Raw genomic sequence first — 19,796 nt, forward strand, 5'->3', positions numbered from 1 at the left:
TAAGCAATTCATTTCATGTGAGTATCGCTAAATCAGCATAGTTGCAGTGAAGAAGAAATTTAACACTTGAGCACTTTGCTCAAAGTTCGCCCTCTTTGTCCAAGGAAAACACAGTAACTGTGGGAAATATAATTTAAGAAAAATCATGACTAAAAAGAAACTAGTTTTTTCAGTGTAACTTCAGTTAGTTCAATCATGTGTCCCCACTCAAAGGGTGACTACCTTGATTATGTCCCAAATGACCACTAGCAAAACAACACTGTGCCAAGCACCTGATTTTTCAAATGGGGCAATTGTTTAAATATTAAAGACTGCCAGCCATGTTTTCCCAACTGTACCGCTGTGCACAAATGAATAGAAAGGTTTTGGTGTCTTATGGTGTTTTTCCATTACATGGAAGGTGTGTTGTTTTTGATTCTCGGCATGTGGCTGTTGCCACAGCCAGAAGACAAATTTTGTTTCAAAAGAAGCTGGAGACAGCAAACAAAAACCACTGCTGGCTAAACTATTTCAAAACGGCGGGTTTGTTTAGGTCACCCCTTTGCCTCAGCTCGCTTGGAATCTTGACGGAGGCGATACTAAAAAAAAAGCACCTGTTAGCAGGTGCCAGGGACTTTTTTTCATAATGGAAAACCAAAAAAGGCGAGTAGAGTTGAGGCGAATCGAGCAGGTACCATGTAATGGAAAAACGCCATTACTAAAGTGGAACAGTTTCAACAGCATTGTAAGACTATAGCATCAGATATTTGCATTACCTGCACATTTTGGCTATACAACCTACATGCTCGCAGTTTCATACAAAGACTGTGTAAACAATGGGACTAAAAGAACCCAAGTTGTTACAAAAATACTATTAAAGGTCTGTGTGATATTGACTTATACAAATACACTTGACCACAAACACAAACTTTCATAAACGTATGACAAGCATTGGTAAAAAGTTTTCATTTGACTTTTTTATGTATATTTATTTTCCTAATGTAAATCATATAGCCTCTCACAACTTATTTTAATTGTACACATGCGCCAATATTATGATAATGTGGGTACACAACACATGTTAAACAAAGTAATGATCAAAATAGTTTATCTACTGAGGTGAAGTCCTGTTTTGTTCACACAATACCTTGTGATAAGTGACGTACAAGCAGTATGTAGACATACTAGAATAAAACATATTTTACTAATATGTTCCCCTTCTTTCCACATTTGGTTATACTATTTGAAATAAAATGTTCTTTAGGAAATACGCAAGATCTCGCTTCCCTAATTTAGACATTAACTGGAAAAACCGTTTCATTGTGTCGAGGGGTATTTAAGCAATACAGAGCATGCACATAAAATGTAACACCAGCAGGAAGCCACACTTTCAGCGGACCAGATCACTGCAGAGAATGACACAGATTCATTTCAATTAGTGAGACTGGCAGAAATCTTCAGCTTTAAGGTGAGAAATTCCTGCGTTTTGTTTTAAAATAGGGGCTTGCCTTTTAGTTTATTTTTTTTAAACAAAAACAGCCCTTAAATCCCTTGAAAGTGTTTTTTATTCCAAGTTTTATCAATGTCATACATCTTTGTTACATTTAATGTTATAGTTTTATTATATTTAATGTTTCATTAATTGTGTCATAGTCTATGTGCATGATCCACTTTAGTGATACAAATGAATAAAGTGGTTGAAAAAGTTTAAATGAATATCAAATGATTTCAGAATTTACTAAACTGTGAAAAGGGAAACTCTTTTGTGGTCATACACAGGAGTTGTTACTATTTTGTTCCTCTCTGAGTCATACTTAATTTTGTTGGCAAATGTTAAGAAATTATTTGTGCTTGCCAGACAGCATATTTTAAGTTACTAGAGCCACAGCAGTTGTGCACAACAATTGTAAAGGATATTATATTTGATTATCCCAAAAATGAAGAAAAAAACCTTGAAAACAAAGGCTTCTGTCAGAGAAAGGTCTTTCTTCAACAGGAAATGGTAAAACACTATCACTTCTCTTTTGGCCTGACACCGCAAAGAGGGGTGGGAAGGAGTGGGTTTCTGTTTTAGTTTTTACTTTCCCTTACCAGTACAAAGAAGCTAACCTGTATTATGATTCCAATTAATTGACAGAATGCTGATGAACTACACCAACCAAACAGAGGATGATCTCTTCTCTTGCTACAGTCCTTCAGTCGTAGGCTACAGGTACTTTGCTGTGCTGTGGGGATGTGCTGTGACCATCACTGGTACGGTGGGGAACCTGATGACCATTCTGGCCTTTGCCTTAGACCCACATCTGAGGACTCGCTTCAATGTGCTCATTGTCAACCTGGCTGTAGCTGATCTCCTGTACTGCACCGTATTGCAGCCCATATCAGTTGACTCCTATCTACACCTCAGGTGGCGCAGTGGTCAGCTCTGGTGCAGCATTTTTGGCCTGCTCCTTTTCCTCTCCAACTCTGTCTCTATTATCACCCTCTGCCTGGTCGCAGTGAGCCGATATCTACTGGTCACGAAGAGGGCTGTGTTTGACCGTGTCTTCTCTGACCGTGGTCTCATTTTACTCTTGATCTCAGCGTGGGGACTGGGCCTTGCCAGCTTTGGACCTCTCTGGCCTGTTTATGTGTTTGTACCACAGGTGTGCACATGCAGCTTCCATCGTACCAGGGGTCGTCCATACAGCACCATCATGCTCTTTTTCTACTTTTTTGTGGGTCTGGGCTGTGTTGGTGTGTTCTACCTCCTCATTTACAGACGCGTCAGGATTGCCGCACAAGCTCTGCTCCGCTACAGATTCAGCCGCCGGTCCTCCAGGAAGAAACCAGTTTCTTCAGCACAAGGGACTGATGACAGTGGTGTAGAGAGTGGCACGACAAAGACATGCAGCTGTGAGGTGAGCAGCCACGTGGATTTAGGCCAAAGCATGGAAGAGATCACCTGTGAAAAATCCGCCAAATCTGCCCAGAGCTCAGCCACGGCCCTACATTCATCAGCAACCAATTCTCCCCCTGAGGTAGTCCCAACATCACCTTCAACCACACCTGCTCCCACCACTACAGCACCCTCTTCCCAGTCAGCCACTTCAGGAGATGATGACGAATTTAAGCGTGTGACACGCATGTGTTTAACAGTTTTTCTCTGTTTTGTGTTCTGCTTTGTCCCTTTCCTGTTGCTCAACATAGCAGACAAACAAAACCGTGCCCCACAGGTATTGCACATGTTCTGTGCAAACCTCACGTGGCTCAACAGCTGTATTAACCCCATGCTGTATGCTGTCATGAACAGACAGTTTAGACAGGCCTACCATGTGCTGCTCACCAGGGCTGCTGCACCATTCACCTGCCTCTGGGCCTCGTGGTCAACCTGAGATCCTAAACACTTCATCATAAAGCTTAAACTTGCCTGATGTTCATCCTGATATAAACCCTTTAAGTTGCTTTTCTGTTTCATCAACATTTCAGACAGCATTTTTACTGTTTGCTTTTCAGTATATTATGTATATACAAGATTATATTGTGTCATTTATTGAATAAAGTATGTTTTGTAATATATAATCACTGTTGCATTCATAATGTCAAAATAGCCCATAACCACTAGTAGTTTTTTCTGTGTCTATTACATCATATGAGAAACCACCAATGTTACAAAATCAGCACAGGATATCCTTGTCAATCACAATATGCCTTATTTCAGTAATTCAGGAACTTTTGACTGTGTCTCAACTCTGCATTACCTATTACACAGTGATAATACATGACTAATAATAATCAGGGTTTAGGCAGCAGGCCTTTGTTTGACATACTATGTGTGGAGTGTGCTTATGTATGCATGTTTGAATTGTGTCAAGGCATTCTATCTGTTTTTGACCCTCTACACAAGGCAATGTTGTAAAAGACACTATTTTTGGTGATGTGTACCCCTAAAGTTTTAACCCCTGGCCTCTGGACTTACAGTTCAGTCAGGTTCAACTTTGACCTATGTGCAACCAACAAAATTACAGTGCCTGTAACCTGAAAGCAATGGCAAAACCTAACTCAACACCAGCTTAAAATCCTCAAATGTGCCAACCACATTTATGGATAATAAACAATGGCCCTTTTTTTTGCTACCTGGCACATGCTGGTGACAAAAACTTATGTTTCACCAGGCTGTGAGCACAGTTCATAACTCTGATCATGAGTAGAGGGCCTTAGTTAACCTACAACAAGTGGGGCAACACATTTTAATTCTGGCCTGAAAATGGTACCATTTTGTTACCTAAATTAAAAGAGTTTATCCCCTGTACCATGTCTATTTATCTTGGAATGCCAAGGTAGCTGAGCGGTTTAAGGTGACACCCATGAGCCACAAGGGACCTTTGTTAATTTACTGGCACTACAACATTTTATCTATTTTTTTAAAGAAAGAAAGTGTGAGGTGATCTGGTTATTGTGTTGCATTTATTCAGAAATATTGTACATGCGACATCAGTATTTCAGCGATTGTTTTCATTGCTCATGGCTCAGGGAATGGTCTTTTGTTTTAGAAATTTTTTGAAAATAAAAAGTTCCAAAAAAAAAAGAAAGAAAGTGCATCTCAAACTCAACTTTTCAAGCATGGACTGAGAGAGCTTTGATTGGCCGTAGTTTTCAAAGTTTTGATGAAACAAACCTTTAGCATGTTCATTTATTATTCTGTCATGAATTTAACTGCTCAGTAAGTGGAAATATATTTCCACTTACTGAGCAGTTAAATTCATGACATATATATATGTGGAAAAATGACTGCACTTTTAGATCAAGGGATTATAAGTCATTTATCTTAAAGCTTCAGTAGGTAACTTTTGTAAAAATGTATTTTTTACATATTTGTTAAAACTGTCACTATGTCCTGACAGTAGAATATGAGACAGATAATCTGTGAAAAAATCAAGCTCCTGCTGCTCCTCCCTGTGCTCCTGCTGCCACTTGCAGAAATACACCGCTCCCGGTCAGAAACAGCCAATCAGAGCGAGGAGGACTGTCTTAGCAGTGTCAATCACTCTCGTGTACGCGCTGCTCATACCCCTCCCCCGCACAGCGCGTACCGCCGTTCGAGCTCAAGATTGCTAGTGCACTGCAGCTGTGCTAATTGCGGAGAAACAACTTTTCAGGAAAACTGCCAATTTCTCGAGTGACACCTGCTCGGAAAACAAAGACGGGCAAACAGAAGAAGACCGATGACGAAAAGCGAGCTAAAAAGAAAGAATTAAACCGAGCCCGAAATAAAACGAGGGTCAACATCGAAGCGGCTTTTCAAAGGTGGAGGGAGCTACTGGAAGGATTCAACACGGATTCTGAGCTAGCGTTAGCCACATTTCTGCTTGACATGTAAGTATCCCTGCTGGATTTGTTTCATTTTTTAAGAACTACACAACTAAGATATCGATGGTTACAGTACACTTTCAGTACACTGGTGATAGCGCAAATCTCAGTTTACTCCGTAGCTTGTGGCACGGCAGAAATGTTGTAGCAGGTGAAGATTAACTTTACCTGCTAACTCCTCCACCCTCAGTATAAGTAATATTATTTCGATGCCTACATTTAGCAAGCCAAAGGTGTTTTTGTCGATCACAATAATGTAGCTATGGTTAAACTACTTTAATTGTGCGCTGTCCCTGTCGACGTTTGGCAAGGCAGACTTCTACTTTTGATTATTTTAAACATGTTTTCTTTCCCCTCAGGGTGTAATTTGTAAATCAAATGTCTGACACAATTCTTTGTGCTCCTTCAACAGGTCAGACATGGCCCCGGACACAGGCACGTGAAGGAATCGTCTTTCAGTCCAACTCAAAATGTTCAGTATTTCCTTGTGCAGGAGTACTTTGCAAAAAAAGCTGATTTATTTTACCCATATTCTAATAAAACCTAAGACATATTTCTAAGATGTTATTATTCCTTGGCTCATTGAGCTTCCTCAGTCATTCATCATTCCTACTGAAAGTTTACGGTTTTAAATTGATCCAAAAGGTAATTCAGTAATGTACTGTGTAACGTGCTACTTTTGTTCTCACAAATGAGCGATTACATGAAAAATCATTTTAAACCCTTTTATTGAAAAAAATTTACAAAATATAAATAATTTATATAAGCAAATTGTTTAAATAAGCTATACCCTCCTCAGATTAAATCCCCTGTATTGTCCATGAGGATGTGGAAAGCATCGGTGGCCCTGCTTACTAGCCTGCGCGTTCACGGCAGGCCCCGCTGTGGGGGAGGAGCTGTGGCGCAGCAGAGAGCAAGGGGGAGGGACCTGTAAGGTGTGCTTGTTCAAATTTTTAGGCTAAGTCCACGTTTTCTCAGAACTCCCTACTGCAGCTTTAATTGCTGCCCACATTTTATTGAAAATTAAACCAAATGTCTCAAGTTAGCGTTACATTTTAAATGTAACGTTACCTCTACACTTTCTGTCCCTCGTCAAAAGTAAGTCATGTTAATTGATATATTCATTAAAAATATGTATTAGAGAGATGGGGGTTGACGTGCAGTAAAGGGCCGGAGATCGGATTTGAACCCTGGCCGCTGCAGGACTCAGCCAACATGGGGCAAATGCTCTTACTGGGTGAGCTAGAGGCCCCCCCAACTCAACCTAGCTAACGTTACAGATAATTTTCCACATCAACGGCTACTCTAATAACCACTACAGCTAGTTAACTGACACGTTAGTAATAGAGTAGCTACATATCAAATGGCCAACACATTCCCACTCCCATTTTGTAAAATACAGACACTTGGTCAGGTGCCTTTGTCGTTATGGACGCTAAAAGTTTCCTTTACCGTCATATAACACGCTTTACTTGAATGTGCTTGGTCGGGACTTTTGGCCTTTTGACGCTGTTAGGTTAAGGAAAAGCTTGTGGGTGGGCTTACATTTCTGTGACTTGCGGGAATGGTACGGTTGGGTTTAGCGAAAGGTTGTGGGTGGATTTACGGTTCTGTGACACGCAGGAATAACGGGCCGGTTGAAGAAGAAAGTGGCTTCCCTGACACGCGGCAATAATGAGACGGTTAAGGACAAACGTGGGACATGAACCCCGCTCTCTTGACTGAAAGTCCTGTGTGTGACTCATCCACCACCGTAACTAACCCCCCTACGCGGAATTTCCCCGTTACATACTACTCCCTAAACCCGATCTAGCTCTCCCCAACTTCAGATTAAACCGAAGTTTAATCGTACGCTACTTCATGCTGGCGCTGCTTAGGCAAAAGGCTATCAGCATCCTTTACCCAGTGCAACTGGGCGAGCTCATGAATAGTAATGAGCTCAAGCAACATGACATCAGACTGACCAGCTTTTGTAATTCATCAATACAAACATTCAAAAGTTATATCACTTTTATTTGTGATAAAAACATTTTGATTTGAATGAGCAGGTTAAGATAAAAGCATATAACTTAAAACGGAGGAAGTGCCATATGTCAATACAATTTATCACAAGCTTTAGGTAGCAACCATATGGTATCTAAGCAACCACAAAGGGACCTTAAAACAAGCAGTAAAACAAACTATGTGCTGTCTGCGCAACGTACTCTACGATACCTCACATACACCTCTTCCAACCTGCTTACATGGTCAGTGTCCCCAAAATTAGAAATATATTTATACAAAAGGGTTTAAGATACATGATAGTTTAGGAGTCTAGTGCAGGTGCCTGGGACAGTAGCGCCGAGATCAAAAGGTGGCTGAATGTGTGGTATGCTGATAGTGTTCCACTGACAGGTGCTAGGCAAGGATAGAGAAACTACTTTTTAAATGTCATATTAAGATAAAAAACTATTATGTTTACAGTGAATTTGCTACGTGTCCTACAATTTTATGACATGATTGTTGTAATGTAAGTAGCTACAAGTTAAGCTGATTATAAATGATACAGTGGTTTGGTTTAATATACACAACAGAGGCTTATTGGAAAATGCTTCCACAAGTTTGTGGGGGCTGGCAATTATTAAACCCTGGAAGACTAAAATCAGCCAGCCCCAGCTCATCTTGTATGATGTCAGAGTCAACGAAGATGTTGGGGTTGTTGAGATACATCAGTAAATCATCCTCTGTGGCTGCAACAGAGCCAGACAGCATGGGATCAGGTTGATACGTTTCCAGAGGTGACTGCAGAGAAGGAGGACTCCCGTTTTGTTCTGAGAGCAAAGAAAGGGACAAGAGAAAGATACTAATTCTGTCATAGCTGTTTTGTTTATTTCTAGTACTGCTTTCACACAAATGCGATATGCTATGCAACCCCAAAAATACAAAAAATATAATTACAGACCGGTAGCATTTGATTCTTATGAATTGCATGCAGTTATACTGGGTTTATGTTTAATGTGTGTAGTTTTTTTTCAGTTTGTTCAACTTGTTTAATAGCTAATTTCTTAAGTTCTTACTACCTTTTGTAAGTCATAAAGAAATTGTTAAGCATGTATACACATTTCCTTTCTGGCAGAGAGAGAAATGAGAAAATCAATACCCTTTGTCCATGAAACATAAGCCAACAGCTGGTTAGCTTAGCTTAGCTTAGCTCAGCTCAAAGATTGGAAATGGGGAAACAGCAAGCCTGGCTGTGTCAAATTGTAAAAAAAAGAAATCTGCCAATCAGCTCAAGTTCCCTGATTAATATGTTAATGACTATTTTTTGGGTTCTGAGCAGTTGCCAGGTGACAACATTCAGTTGGATTCTTGCAATATCACTAGATCAGATCACGAGAGAATTGCTGGATCACATATCACATGAAAATCCATCTGGTCAGGCTTCAAGTGATGCATTTCAAGCGGACCAAACCAATCAGCGTCCGGTGTGGAGCTACTGGCAGCTACGGTCGTGGTTTAGGTGTGCGTGACAGCGGCGACTGTTCATTCTAGAGGTTCAGGTAAATGTATTTTGTTACAATTTGATAAAGTGTGTTTCTTAATGTCCTATACTTTTGCTTTCACCAAAATGGTACGTGGATCTGCATGTTGTCAAGCTCAATATTTACTGGACTAAAAGAGAAAAACATATTTCCTCAAAAATTTTCAATACGTGTCTTTTCAAACCCTGAAAAACGGATTCAATGGATTCAAATGTAACTACTGTAAGATCAAATGCTAATGCGACCACAATTACTCCTAGTAATAATAATAAGACTAATAATACAGCTATATTATCTTTGATTTTATGATTGATCATTACTGGTGGTATTGTTTCGTATGCCTATGTGCTGTTTTTGTTTTACAGTGTTTTTCAACTGATGTTAATAGATAGACCAAGCAAATATATTCAAGCATCAGAAGGGAAAATTAAAATGCAAGAAAATTTTTAATTAACATGTCAGTAACGTTTTAGCTCAAACCAACCTTCGCACCTGTTAGGTCATATGTTTAGTAGAGCAGACTACTGTATACATGCATGCAGTAGAAGCAGCCCACAGCCCCACGGGATGTTAGTTAGGAGTTTAACAATTTCATAGCTGTCGTCTGACATCTACCTAGACAGCATCTTCACCACTGATTCCCTACACCACAAGGCTTAAATATAGGAACACAGAGCTCTGTGATAAAGGGAGAGTGACTTGTTGGATGAGGTTTTCAGCTGGATGGGACAGCAAGGAGAGCCATGACTCACCAGCTGCCTCTCCAGACAGGCCATTCATTGGCTCCTGGCCTTCACCCTGTGCCATGTCAGAGGACATAGGTGACCTAGCCTCCAGTGTGTTCCTACATGACCAATGACAAACAGTCATTACAACCAGTTGCTCCAGTCATGACATAAAAAAGGGCGTGGGTACACTACTTCTTAGATGAAGCAATTGCACTTTTAGTTTGTAGTTGTTGTTTCTGTAGAAATAGCGCATTTACAGTACAAAGGACGATTTTGTATTAACAAACAAGCAAGACACTGTAAACAAGCCTGGAGAAAATTAATAATATACTTACTCCTTGGAAACAAACACCAGTTTGGTTTTGATGTACTTTATGTAAGGACTGTCACCTGAAAGAGAATGAGTAATGAATGAATGTGAATGACTGTGTCATATTCAACATCTTTATAGTGTAATTGTACCCATGATAACTGCAAGGCAAAACCCATTCAAGTAGCATTAACCAAAACAGCAAATGGCATGTGAGCTGTGTTTCCGTGTTTTCTAAAAATATTAAAGTGGCAAGCTAAATGGGTCAGCTTGATGAAACACTTGATGCCCTTACTTCCACTCCTCTTGGAGTAGTATTTTCCGAAAGCCTCGTCTTTAGGGGTGTTGGGGTATAGGTAGAGCAGAGGATTTTCTGGAATATTTTCAGCTTCTAAGATCTGGAAATTCCTGATGATTTCATGAAACGGGATCTGGCAAAGGTCAACTTTGGTGAATGGTTGGACTGTTTTTACGTCAGGCTCACCTACAAATAGACAGTGGTAAAAGTAAGTTGAACTTATCTAACAGGAAGCTTGTTGGTCTACAATGTAACAATTTCAAAATTAGAGTCATTATGAAATGAAAATATCTCACCAGTTATGGTGGTGTCTACCCAGGAGAAGGTGATTCCTCCAATGACACTTTCACTGAAGCGCAACAAAAACGTGCCTCTTTGTTTCTTCTTCAGGAGGGACTTCTCTTTGCCTTTGCTCACAAAACCCATGATGAGGCTACAGTACAGATTAAAAGTCTTACATAAAACAATAAACTTCTCCTAATTCCCAGGAATTATATGCATGGGGTAAACCGCTATGTATTAAACCAATATTAGACTGAAACATACCCTTCCCTCCACAGGTCTTCAAGGTACGTCTTCACCATCACCAAGATGCCATCAAACCACACCCAGAAAGTGTCCGGAGTATTTTCCTGTAACAAAAGGTGTGGCATAGGTCATCAATTCACACCTACAGTGCATTCACTAACCATGTTTGATACCATATGAGAAAGCTGACATGCACATTAGAACTAAACACAAAATATATTATGGAAACTCAGTCATTTTTAGGGGTAGCGGTGGCCTAAAGGTTAGAGACGCGAGCGCTTGACCAGGAGGTCGTTGGTTCAATCCCCAGACCGACAGGATAAAAATCTGGGTGGGGAACTTGTCCCTCACTGAGGTGCCCTTGAGCAAGGAACTTAACCCCAACCCAACCGCTCAATGCAGCTGCTCAGTAGCAGCAGATGAGACTTTGGTTGTACTGGACAGCTTCCTGGTATGAATGTGTGAATGGGATCAGGACATTCCTGCAAAAGAGAGGCTGCCTCTCAGTGAACCTTCCCTGAATAATAAAAACTTTATTGAAATCAGTTTTGCAGATATTTGGCAATAAACCAAAATATTGAGAAAACTGACATAACATGATGGTGGCTCTAGAGGATAAAATCATTTAAACAGCAACAATTCAGCTTGAGGGATGAAAGGAATGTTTCCTTGCAATTGTTGTCACTCAAAACCGAAATTCATGGTGACGAGCACCAAATGGAAAAGCCAGGGGATCACCAAAGAGATATTTTGAGTCAAGTGGTTAGGGTTAAGGTTAATCCCTCAACCCATGTTGAAAAATATTTTTCTAGGATTCAGTATTCTTACCTTGCTAAATTTTGACCAAGGTACTTTGTGGGTGTCGTAGTTCTGCTGCTTTCCTGGTGGGATAGAAAAAAGATGCATTAAACTCTCTGACATATTCCATAACAAATCATGCAATACATTTTTACACCATGTTTCTAGTAATGACGGTTGAGTTGTTTATCTTTAAATGTAAAACATTCGATATCATTGGAAAGGTAACACTCTCAGGTTTTCTCTTACAAGTGTCAGACAACACAACACCATAGCCACATATCTCAGCTTACCTACAGAAAAAAGAAGCCAAAAGACTCAAAAATTATTTTTTATATGATTTGTTTTCTACAGATATGTCTGTGCGGTTTTCTTATTTCGAGTTGAAAAGTGCAAAGAAAAAAGTCAAAAAAGTTCAAAATACAAAACTACCATATAAAAGCACACCCACATCAATCCCACACATATTTGAAATAACTATATACATAAATTTATAGAAATAAGTAATTATAAATTGTTCAGGATGTGAAATGGATTATATGATGCCCTGTTTTTGCTTTGACAAAGCTACAGCCATCCCAGGGTTAAAATGTTATTGTAAACTTTGGTGCATTTTGATTTGTCTTCTTATTGGCTAAAAAGGTAGGATGGTCTTGTAACATGTCGGTTTAACTTGTCCGAGCAAATGACGATCTCCCGCATGTGGGTCTGACATCCATTGCGTCAGTGATTTGATTGGCTTCCCCCAGGGCTATCCCAAGTTCCTGTGAACGGATTGGCTAATATAAGGTCTCATTGGAATCCGTAGACCTCGGAGAATACAGCAATACCCCCGCCGAGCACGTAGCAGCCTTGGGTAAGAAGGAAGACGTGATTTGAAGTCCGGAAATTAAAAACGGTTTAGCTTTTTTCAGTTAAAATTTGGCCAGAAACTTCAAGACTGTGAGGCGAACAGCTCTTTTGGATAAAATGGCTTGGATATTCTATTTCCTTGGATTGTTGGCAAGGTATGAAAAAAAGATTTTGGTGATCTTTCACTGCTGTGGATGAAGGCACAATGAAAAGGGTATGCATGCAAACTGGACTCTAGTATATTTCTTTATTCCTTTAACTTTATAACAGTTTTATAACTGCTATAAATCATCTTATGCTTTGTGTGTGGGCTTAATTGAATCATGAGAGGCAAAGCTTTTAATTGTTGTGCTGCATGAGTGTATATTTTGAAGATTTAATGCTTTAAAGTTATAAAAACGCTTATGAGTGGAGGTAACTGCAACACCACAGCAACAAAGTGTGCCGTCCATGGTACAGTGCACATTAAGAGGTGCATTTTAGTAACTTGTGTCAAAATTGGATCAAGGTGTTTCCTGATAATATGTTTGACTCATGGATGAATGAATTCAGCCCTTTTTATAGACAGAACTGCAAAAATAGGCAAAGACAAGCAAATGAAGCAGACCATAGAAGCAACATTTACCAAAGAGTCTGTGTGCAATCATTTCCAGCTGAGCCTCATTCAGACCACGTTTAGTGGCAGAGAGAAACTGCCAGCTCAACATCTCTCCAAACTGCGGCCAAGGAGCTGCAGGAGAGTTGGCAAAGAACAAGACATCCTGGAAAACAGACTGTTATTAACAAGTATATACACAATTGATTTCTAATGCTTTCTTAACTCAGGTAAACAGCAAAATGCTACATGTTGTGTGTTAGTCATGAGGAACTCTCACCTTGGTGTCCAGACTGAGCATGTTGAACCAGAGGACAGACGCCCAGGCACTCTGCTGCTGGCTAGAGTTAGAGATGATGACCACCGGGAGGGAGGAGGCCTAGGTTGGGTGCCAAAAAACACATTTCCATTTTCAAGACAATAAAAACAATGATATTATGCTTAATTTGTATATAGAGCTCATTTAGTGTAATGACATGTTTATAATGCTAGCCATATTACAAGAAAAGAAGTAGAAGAAACTCCACCTCCAACTCAATCGACAAGCTTTTCAGTTCAAATACAGTGTTGAAGTAGATGATGTGCAGCTCCTCTGTAACACTGAGAGAAATCTATCAAAACACACACACACACACACACACACACACACACACACACACACACACACACCCATTATTTGGTTGTTTACATCTTCTTGAATTATGACTTACTTGCAGGATCTAGACAGGAAAGGGGGAGGGGCAGGGGACTAAGGGGACAGTACCCAAATGCTAGAATGAATAGCTTTGGATGCATGAAGGGGCCCAGAATTTTTGTGCTACACCCATGTTACTGAGTTATACTGTAAGCAAAGGTTGTATCTTCAGAACTGCCAAAGTCAACTCACATCACTAACTCTATTTCCGCCACCTCCAGACTTCTGCTCCTTCAGAGTCTATGGACAAATAAGGTACACAAAATTAGTCAAACAATAATATTACCACCTGCTAGAGACGACTTTATGTGTGTACCTCATGTATGCTTAACGTAAACAGTTATGTATGTTACAGGATTTATCCTTCAGAAGTCGAAATTGTATTAAAAGGATTTATATCTAATTGTTGATACAAGTTTCTTCAGTTTTCATTTAATATTTTTTCTCTTTTCAAATCATTATCACTCACAAGATGTCTGAAGTCTGCCACCATGCCTCCACTCTGGCTCTCTGCCATGTTCAAGGCCTTAATTTTGGTCCCAAGAACATTAAAACGCCGATATCTACAAACATACAATACAAGGTTTAGTTAAAACAAATTCACAGTTATTCTAAAAATAAGGGAAGCTAAAGTTAAAAAAACAAATATTCACCCTTTGATCTGAGGAGCCTCCCTAATTTCAAGGAGGAGAAAAACAGAGCAGTGACCACCGGGGGCAACAAAACATCATAATGTAATGTTTAAAGTCAAGAACTAAAGGAGGAATCTCACCTGTCCATAGATACATTCACTTTCATGGAGTGGTTCAGCTCAGGGAATTTAACAAGAAGCCTGAAAAGATTATGTCAGGTTTCAAATTTTAAGAAATTTTAGAAATATTAATATAATTAACAGTAAAATATGAAAAACAGGAATATAGTAAGATAAGACTCTCAATGTTACAATATAGAACCAAATAAGTGTGATGGATCAAAGTCACATTTGGGAAAATAACAGAAGGCTTTGCAGAAAAGCATTAAATTATCAAGATTCTCCTTATTATTCTTAATATTAGTTAAGAACTGCTGTAATGTTGTTGTTTTTTTTAACTACAATCCACTACAGGCCAAGGAAACTGAGGTTAGGTGGGTTTAGCTCCACTACAACCCTCTGTTATGATTTGTTTGTGTAGCTAAAAGTACATTGTGCTCTTTCAAATGTCTTGGTTGCTTCTTGTCAGTGGCCTAACATCTACAACTACCATTCTAATAACTGCATATTTATTTATGAAAAGAGATACTGATTATCAAATTACAATGGGGAATAGGTGAGAATGTACCGACTAGTCTACGGATGATGTTACAAAACATGTACTTAAATTCAAGTAAATACTTAGCATTGTAGTGTTGCCTGGAGTGGCCCACTGACCTGGTCTTGACAGAGAACTGGACGTTTGTGCGGAGCACCAGGGGTCCTTTCCCCTGAGGCATGGACGGCTGAGTCTCAACCACAAAGGAACTTCAAGAAACAGTAAAACAAGGGTGTCAAGGAATTTCACAAGGAAATCATAAAAGAGCAAGAAATTGTAAGGAAGTGTTTCCTAAAAGAGATACCTTTTGAGTAAGTTTTTTAGAAGAGTATCTGCTCTCCTCTGCAATACAGGTTTTTGGGCCTTTATAGGGTCGTTGTCATAGGACACTTTTCCTACCAGCTCCTCCAGCTTACCAAGAAACTCCCGCACCTGGAACAGACACACTGCAACACAGGTGAACCTACAAAAAAAGGAGAAAAGAGGAAACGTGACACCAGTGTTAATATTGTTAACAAAAACTATGACAATATGTAAATTCATCAATAACCTTTGTTTCCATGACTAAGACGAGACAATGACGAGTTGCACCAACGTACTAACTGGGACTACATCAACATGCAATTTTGTTGAAAAAAAAACATGAGATAAAAATGTAGTTTAAACAATAAATCTAAAATAACTCTTTATTTTCATTGACAAAAAAAAGAAGACAGATTTTCTTTCAATGCAGCAGTTTTGTGTCCTGTGCTGTGTGCGGCATATCAGGACTAAATCTGTGGCGAGCACACACACATGCGCGCAACTTTTTCTTTTTTGGCAGTGCCGATTGTCTCTCATAACAAGACAGGTGGTTGTGTGTTTTACGTAAATAACTAAAAATAGTTCACACAAGTCTCAGAAAATGGAAAAAAAGAAAAAACACCAAATGAAGACCACAAATGTGATAATAGTGGTGGTGAGATTGAGGAAGTCTTAAATACAGCCTATAAATAGCATGTTTTTCTCCAGCCTTGCACTTCATTGAGTTGAATGATTATTGATATAACTTTTATGGGCCTTTCAGACACTACTGAAACATACTTGCGATGTAGTGAGCCAATTACAAATAATAGGTTGCAGAGCTGTGCTATGTTAAGTCTGAAAGGTCTTTCAGAGTAAATGCCAAAGATTAAAAAATTGATGTGGAACAGGTGGACATTAACATACCACTTTTCTAGCTGATCCAGACAAACACTGTCTGGAGCACCAATGCAGGCTTTCTGCTGCCTCCTCTGCCACTCCACCAGCTCCTTCTTCACCAATATGTCGATCAGGTCATCAGTTCTGTCCAGGCACTTACTTAGGTCTGACAGTGTGCTCTAAGAAGGTGATTTAATGAGACAAAAATGTGTTATTTTTTTAATTAGAAAAAGAATTGGCCTGAAGAGATGGTGTTTTGTAAAAAGATTAACAGCTCCATACCTTTCTACATTCATTCAGTTTGTTGACAAGTAACTGAAGAACTTTCATTTGCTCCTTCTTCACAGCCTCATCTACCACAGCTGTATGACCATTTCCACAGAGGGATCACAGTTTCCATATAAGACCGACCAAAACAAAAGAGAACATGAAGCTGTGGTTCAGGCCTCTTTATCACTCATCCTCAGAGACCATTGTCACAGTATGCAAATATAACCATAACTTTTTAATCTGCTTACCTTCCATCTTGTGAGTTTGGTATTTAAAATCAAACTCGTCTTGCTGCTCCTCCAAACATAACATTGTATGTTCCATGCACTATATCCCAAAAGTCCAGAGTGGGAAAAAAATGAATCAACTCTATTATCTTTTAACTACAAAACACAACATAAAAGGCATAAAGCAACATAATCTGCACCTGCACTTCATTCTTGAGGCCAGCTATTTTACGTTCAAGGTCCCGTTGGCTGCTTGTCTCCATGGCTTCTGGCTCTACACACAAAAACTGGACCTGCAACAAAGCAAAGGAGTAGGAGGAGCAGGTATAGAAATTAAGTCTATTAGATGTGACCGTGAGTAAAATTGTTAAAGTGCAAAGAATAAGTGTGAGCGAAAGTGGCAGTTAAAACATATCACTGCTTGGTGGAAAACCGTTGCTTTCTAGCCCACACATTGTGAGTCCTGTTGTCTGTTTTCAGTACATGTGGTGCTTTCTGATTTACGACCAAAAACCACAATGTGACCATGTGATAAAATATTTGATTGTTCAAAAACAAAAACAAGTGACTAATGCCTTCTTCTAGCAAAATGTGTGTGAGGGTTGGGCAATATGAAAATATAAAAATGCCTACCATGCATATTTTTCTATATAGTTTCTATCGCGTTGTAGAAAAAAAAGCAGCCGAACAGCGTTATGGCAATATTTACGCCATTTGGATGACACTTTACCATGTGGTTATTTCATGTAGAGCAGGGATCATCAACAGAAGGGGTCCTTAGAGTCAATGCAGGGGGGCCTACAAATTAGTCTTAATTTTTTAAGTTAAGTTTTTCAAAAAGTCTTAACATGAATGTAACATATCATCCAATATAAATTCCCACTGATGACAGGGTTACTGACCCATAGGTAAGGTAGTCACTAAGGTAGCCATCCACAGATACAGGTAATCCTAAGGATTCACTGTGCCACATGTATGTTTTAACACTAAAACATGATTTATAAAATCGTGCCAACCATTTTAGGTTATTTTAATATCTTAGTTTTAGGCCACCATACAGGTTGTTTAGGCCCAGTTTAATGCAACTTTATTTTATACAACATATATCAAGTAGAGGGTCCCTGTTCCATCTCTCTTTCAGTTAAGGGGTCCTTGGCTTCAAACATGTTGAAGACCACTGATATAGAGCACTTATGTAATGAATTACCAGAAAACATGCTATATTGTTAAAGAGTTATGAAATGACCTATATAAGATTTTGGCCATATTGCCCAGCCCTTATGTGCTTAATTGTTTTCATTTACATGCTGTTTTCATTAAATATTGTGTGAACAGCAGAGTGTGTCAAGTTGATGAAATGTCGCCTCAACCTGCTCAGCCAGATCAGCACTCTGCAGGATTTCCTTCTCTTTTCCCAAAAACCACAGGATTGTGTTTGCCAAAGAACAAGGCTCATCCAGGTACTTCTGTCAGGGAAGAACGGTCAGATGGATATCAGAGTCAAAGTTAATTATAATATTGATATTCACAGTGGATATTTCCAATATAAAACAAAGATGTCCCACAACAGGTCTTTAGTTTCCACATATCCCATCCAGACAGACCTGAAAGTTCTGTTTATAGCGCCGTATGTTGTGCTGCAGTAACAATGACTCCTCCTGAACAAATCGGCTGTGTTGTATATCCAGATTCTCCAGTAAGACCTGGAACAGCACCATGGCTAAATCATGGTCCCGTGCTGCTCGTTGCCTGGAAAACAAATTAACAGAATACAAATAGCAGAATGTTTTACAAAGAGGGTAATTTACTGTGATCCTTGATTGATATAATGTGGGATGAATGATAACAGGGGCAAAAGAGATGAGATTACCACTCCTGTTTCTCTATCCAGGCGGACAGGTAATGCCGCACATCCATAGGCAAAGCATCCCTGTCATAGAGCTCATGTAACTGCTGTGTGTACGCAGCAGGCAGCTGCCTCAGTCTGTCCCACTGAGCCATCCTTTGGTTGATCAGGGGAAACGCCAACATGCACACAAACAAAAAACCACAATAACTGCTAAACAGTATGAGGTCACAGAAAAAGCCACACCAAGAACGATGCGACGTCCACACTACTGAACGTTAACGTTCTGTAAATAGGGGCGTCTAGCACGCATTGCACGCTCCAGCTGATAATACAGAATACAGCAGACGCTGCAACGTAAAATTACATTAATGTCCGTAGTAATATTCTACAAATTTGTGAACTCGGGTACATGAACCAAAAAGAAGAAGGTTTTTGTATACCGACGGTCCCTGACGGCGGTGACGGGACGCCGCACAGAGCTCCAGAGAGGCGGGGATAAAATCAGGCAAGCGGGTCAGGCTCAGATCTGAGCACCGCACGAAATCACCGACAGTATGATAATAACATCCAAAACACAAGATTCACTCTCAGTGGTTTCTGTTACATGATAAATACAAGAGAACTACTACATATACATAAGTATATGTTTTTATAGATATCGTTTTTGATGTGGACGGAACACCGGGCCCTACAAGACAGCGCCATATACATTTAAATGTGACAGGTTCATACAAGTCTGTAACGTTAATCGACAGTTGAAGGAGCAAAGTGCAACTGATGACCTGTGACAGGTATTGACTGCAAATTGGGTTATCATGTTTTGACAAGCCATTGGAAGTTGACACCGAGTATACTTAATTTGTATATCCGCCAAACTGTCAGTCAACAGCGCAAACAGGGCCATGCCATTAGTAACAACACATTTACTCACCTTACTGTATGCTAGCAAGCGCAACTTGAAATGTTGCTAGTTAACGTTAGTAACAACTGTTAGCTAACTGGTCATTTAAGACAGACGCATAGCTCTTGTTTCTAGCGTTACTAGCTAACGTTAGCTGTAGCTGCTCTTAGACTTTGGTAAAACAATACAACAACTTCCAAAGGTAAGCAGGCGTGTCAATGTTATTTCCTTAATTTTTGTTTTCTGAATCATTGGCTGTTTACTTATCCCTCCCAAATGGTTCTACTGAAGATAGCCATGGGCACCATTTTGGCTCTGGCACAACTGCAGTTAAGGCAGTTAAGAGCCGAAATGTCCGAGAAAACTTGCACAGTTTCCTCGTGAGCTCACAGCTAACAGCTCATTGGTCGATACGGATATAGAACA

The 19,796-nt window shown here is 39.6% G+C and overlaps 2 protein-coding genes and 1 long non-coding RNA gene across 4 annotated transcripts; 2 read left to right on the forward strand and 1 right to left on the reverse strand.

Moving 5' to 3' along the window:
- The first annotated feature begins 1,325 nt into the window (after positions 1–1,325).
- On the forward strand, positions 1,326–3,412 carry gpr84 (G protein-coupled receptor 84). Its single transcript, XM_032514431.1, has 2 exons — positions 1,326–1,447; positions 2,110–3,412. The coding sequence occupies exon 2, from the start codon at positions 2,118–2,120 to the stop codon at positions 3,351–3,353; it is 1,236 nt and encodes a 411-aa protein (XP_032370322.1). The 5' UTR covers positions 1,326–1,447; positions 2,110–2,117; the 3' UTR covers positions 3,354–3,412.
- A 4,193-nt stretch (positions 3,413–7,605) lies between these two features.
- On the forward strand, positions 7,606–19,178 carry LOC116688432 (uncharacterized). The gene is made up of 3 exons (XR_004331771.1): positions 7,606–7,709; positions 15,173–15,175; positions 19,165–19,178. It is a non-coding gene; the product is annotated as an uncharacterized LOC116688432 (long non-coding RNA).
- Positions 7,759–19,703, reverse strand: stat2 (signal transducer and activator of transcription 2). 2 transcript variants are annotated; one of them, XM_032514378.1, is made up of 24 exons: positions 19,401–19,700; positions 18,491–18,622; positions 18,225–18,369; positions 17,991–18,086; positions 16,821–16,913; positions 16,642–16,720; positions 16,406–16,485; positions 16,151–16,302; positions 15,246–15,404; positions 15,061–15,150; positions 14,425–14,484; positions 14,306–14,326; positions 14,122–14,215; positions 13,845–13,892; positions 13,486–13,569; positions 13,239–13,337; positions 12,989–13,124; positions 11,542–11,594; positions 10,732–10,817; positions 10,482–10,618; positions 10,183–10,371; positions 9,913–9,967; positions 9,602–9,693; positions 7,759–8,138 (listed from the first exon to the last, which is right to left on the reverse strand). In XM_032514378.1, exons 2-24 carry the CDS (start codon positions 18,619–18,621, stop codon positions 7,906–7,908), a joined length of 2,412 nt encoding a protein of 803 aa, XP_032370269.1. In that variant the 5' UTR covers position 18,622; positions 19,401–19,700; the 3' UTR covers positions 7,759–7,905. The 2 variants fall into 2 exon arrangements, with proteins under 2 accessions (XP_032370269.1, XP_032370270.1); XM_032514379.1 differs by lacking the exon at positions 9,602–9,693 and having other exon boundaries at positions 19,401–19,703.
- Positions 19,704–19,796: the final 93 nt, after the last annotated feature.

The sequence above is a fragment of the Etheostoma spectabile genome, chromosome 4 (assembly GCF_008692095.1).
Source record: "Etheostoma spectabile isolate EspeVRDwgs_2016 chromosome 4, UIUC_Espe_1.0, whole genome shotgun sequence".
Taxonomy (NCBI): Eukaryota; Metazoa; Chordata; class Actinopteri; order Perciformes; family Percidae; genus Etheostoma; species Etheostoma spectabile.

Bases quoted from the DNA above. Each gene is read 5' to 3' on its own strand.
- gpr84 (XM_032514431.1), top strand. From the start codon at position 2,118: ATGCTGATGAACTACACCAACCAAACAGAGGATGATCTCTTCTCTTGC.
- stat2 (XM_032514378.1), bottom strand. From the start codon at position 18,621: ATGGCTCAGTGGGACAGACTGAGGCAGCTGCCTGCTGCGTACACACAG. The intron at 15,151-15,245 runs GTATCTCTTTTA...TGTTTCTTGAAG, and splicing joins CTAAAAAACTTACTCAAAAG to TTCCTTTGTGGTTGAGACTC. The intron at 14,485-15,060 runs GTCAGTGGGCCA...TAATCTTTTCAG, and splicing joins CAGTTCTCTGTCAAGACCAG to GCTTCTTGTTAAATTCCCTG.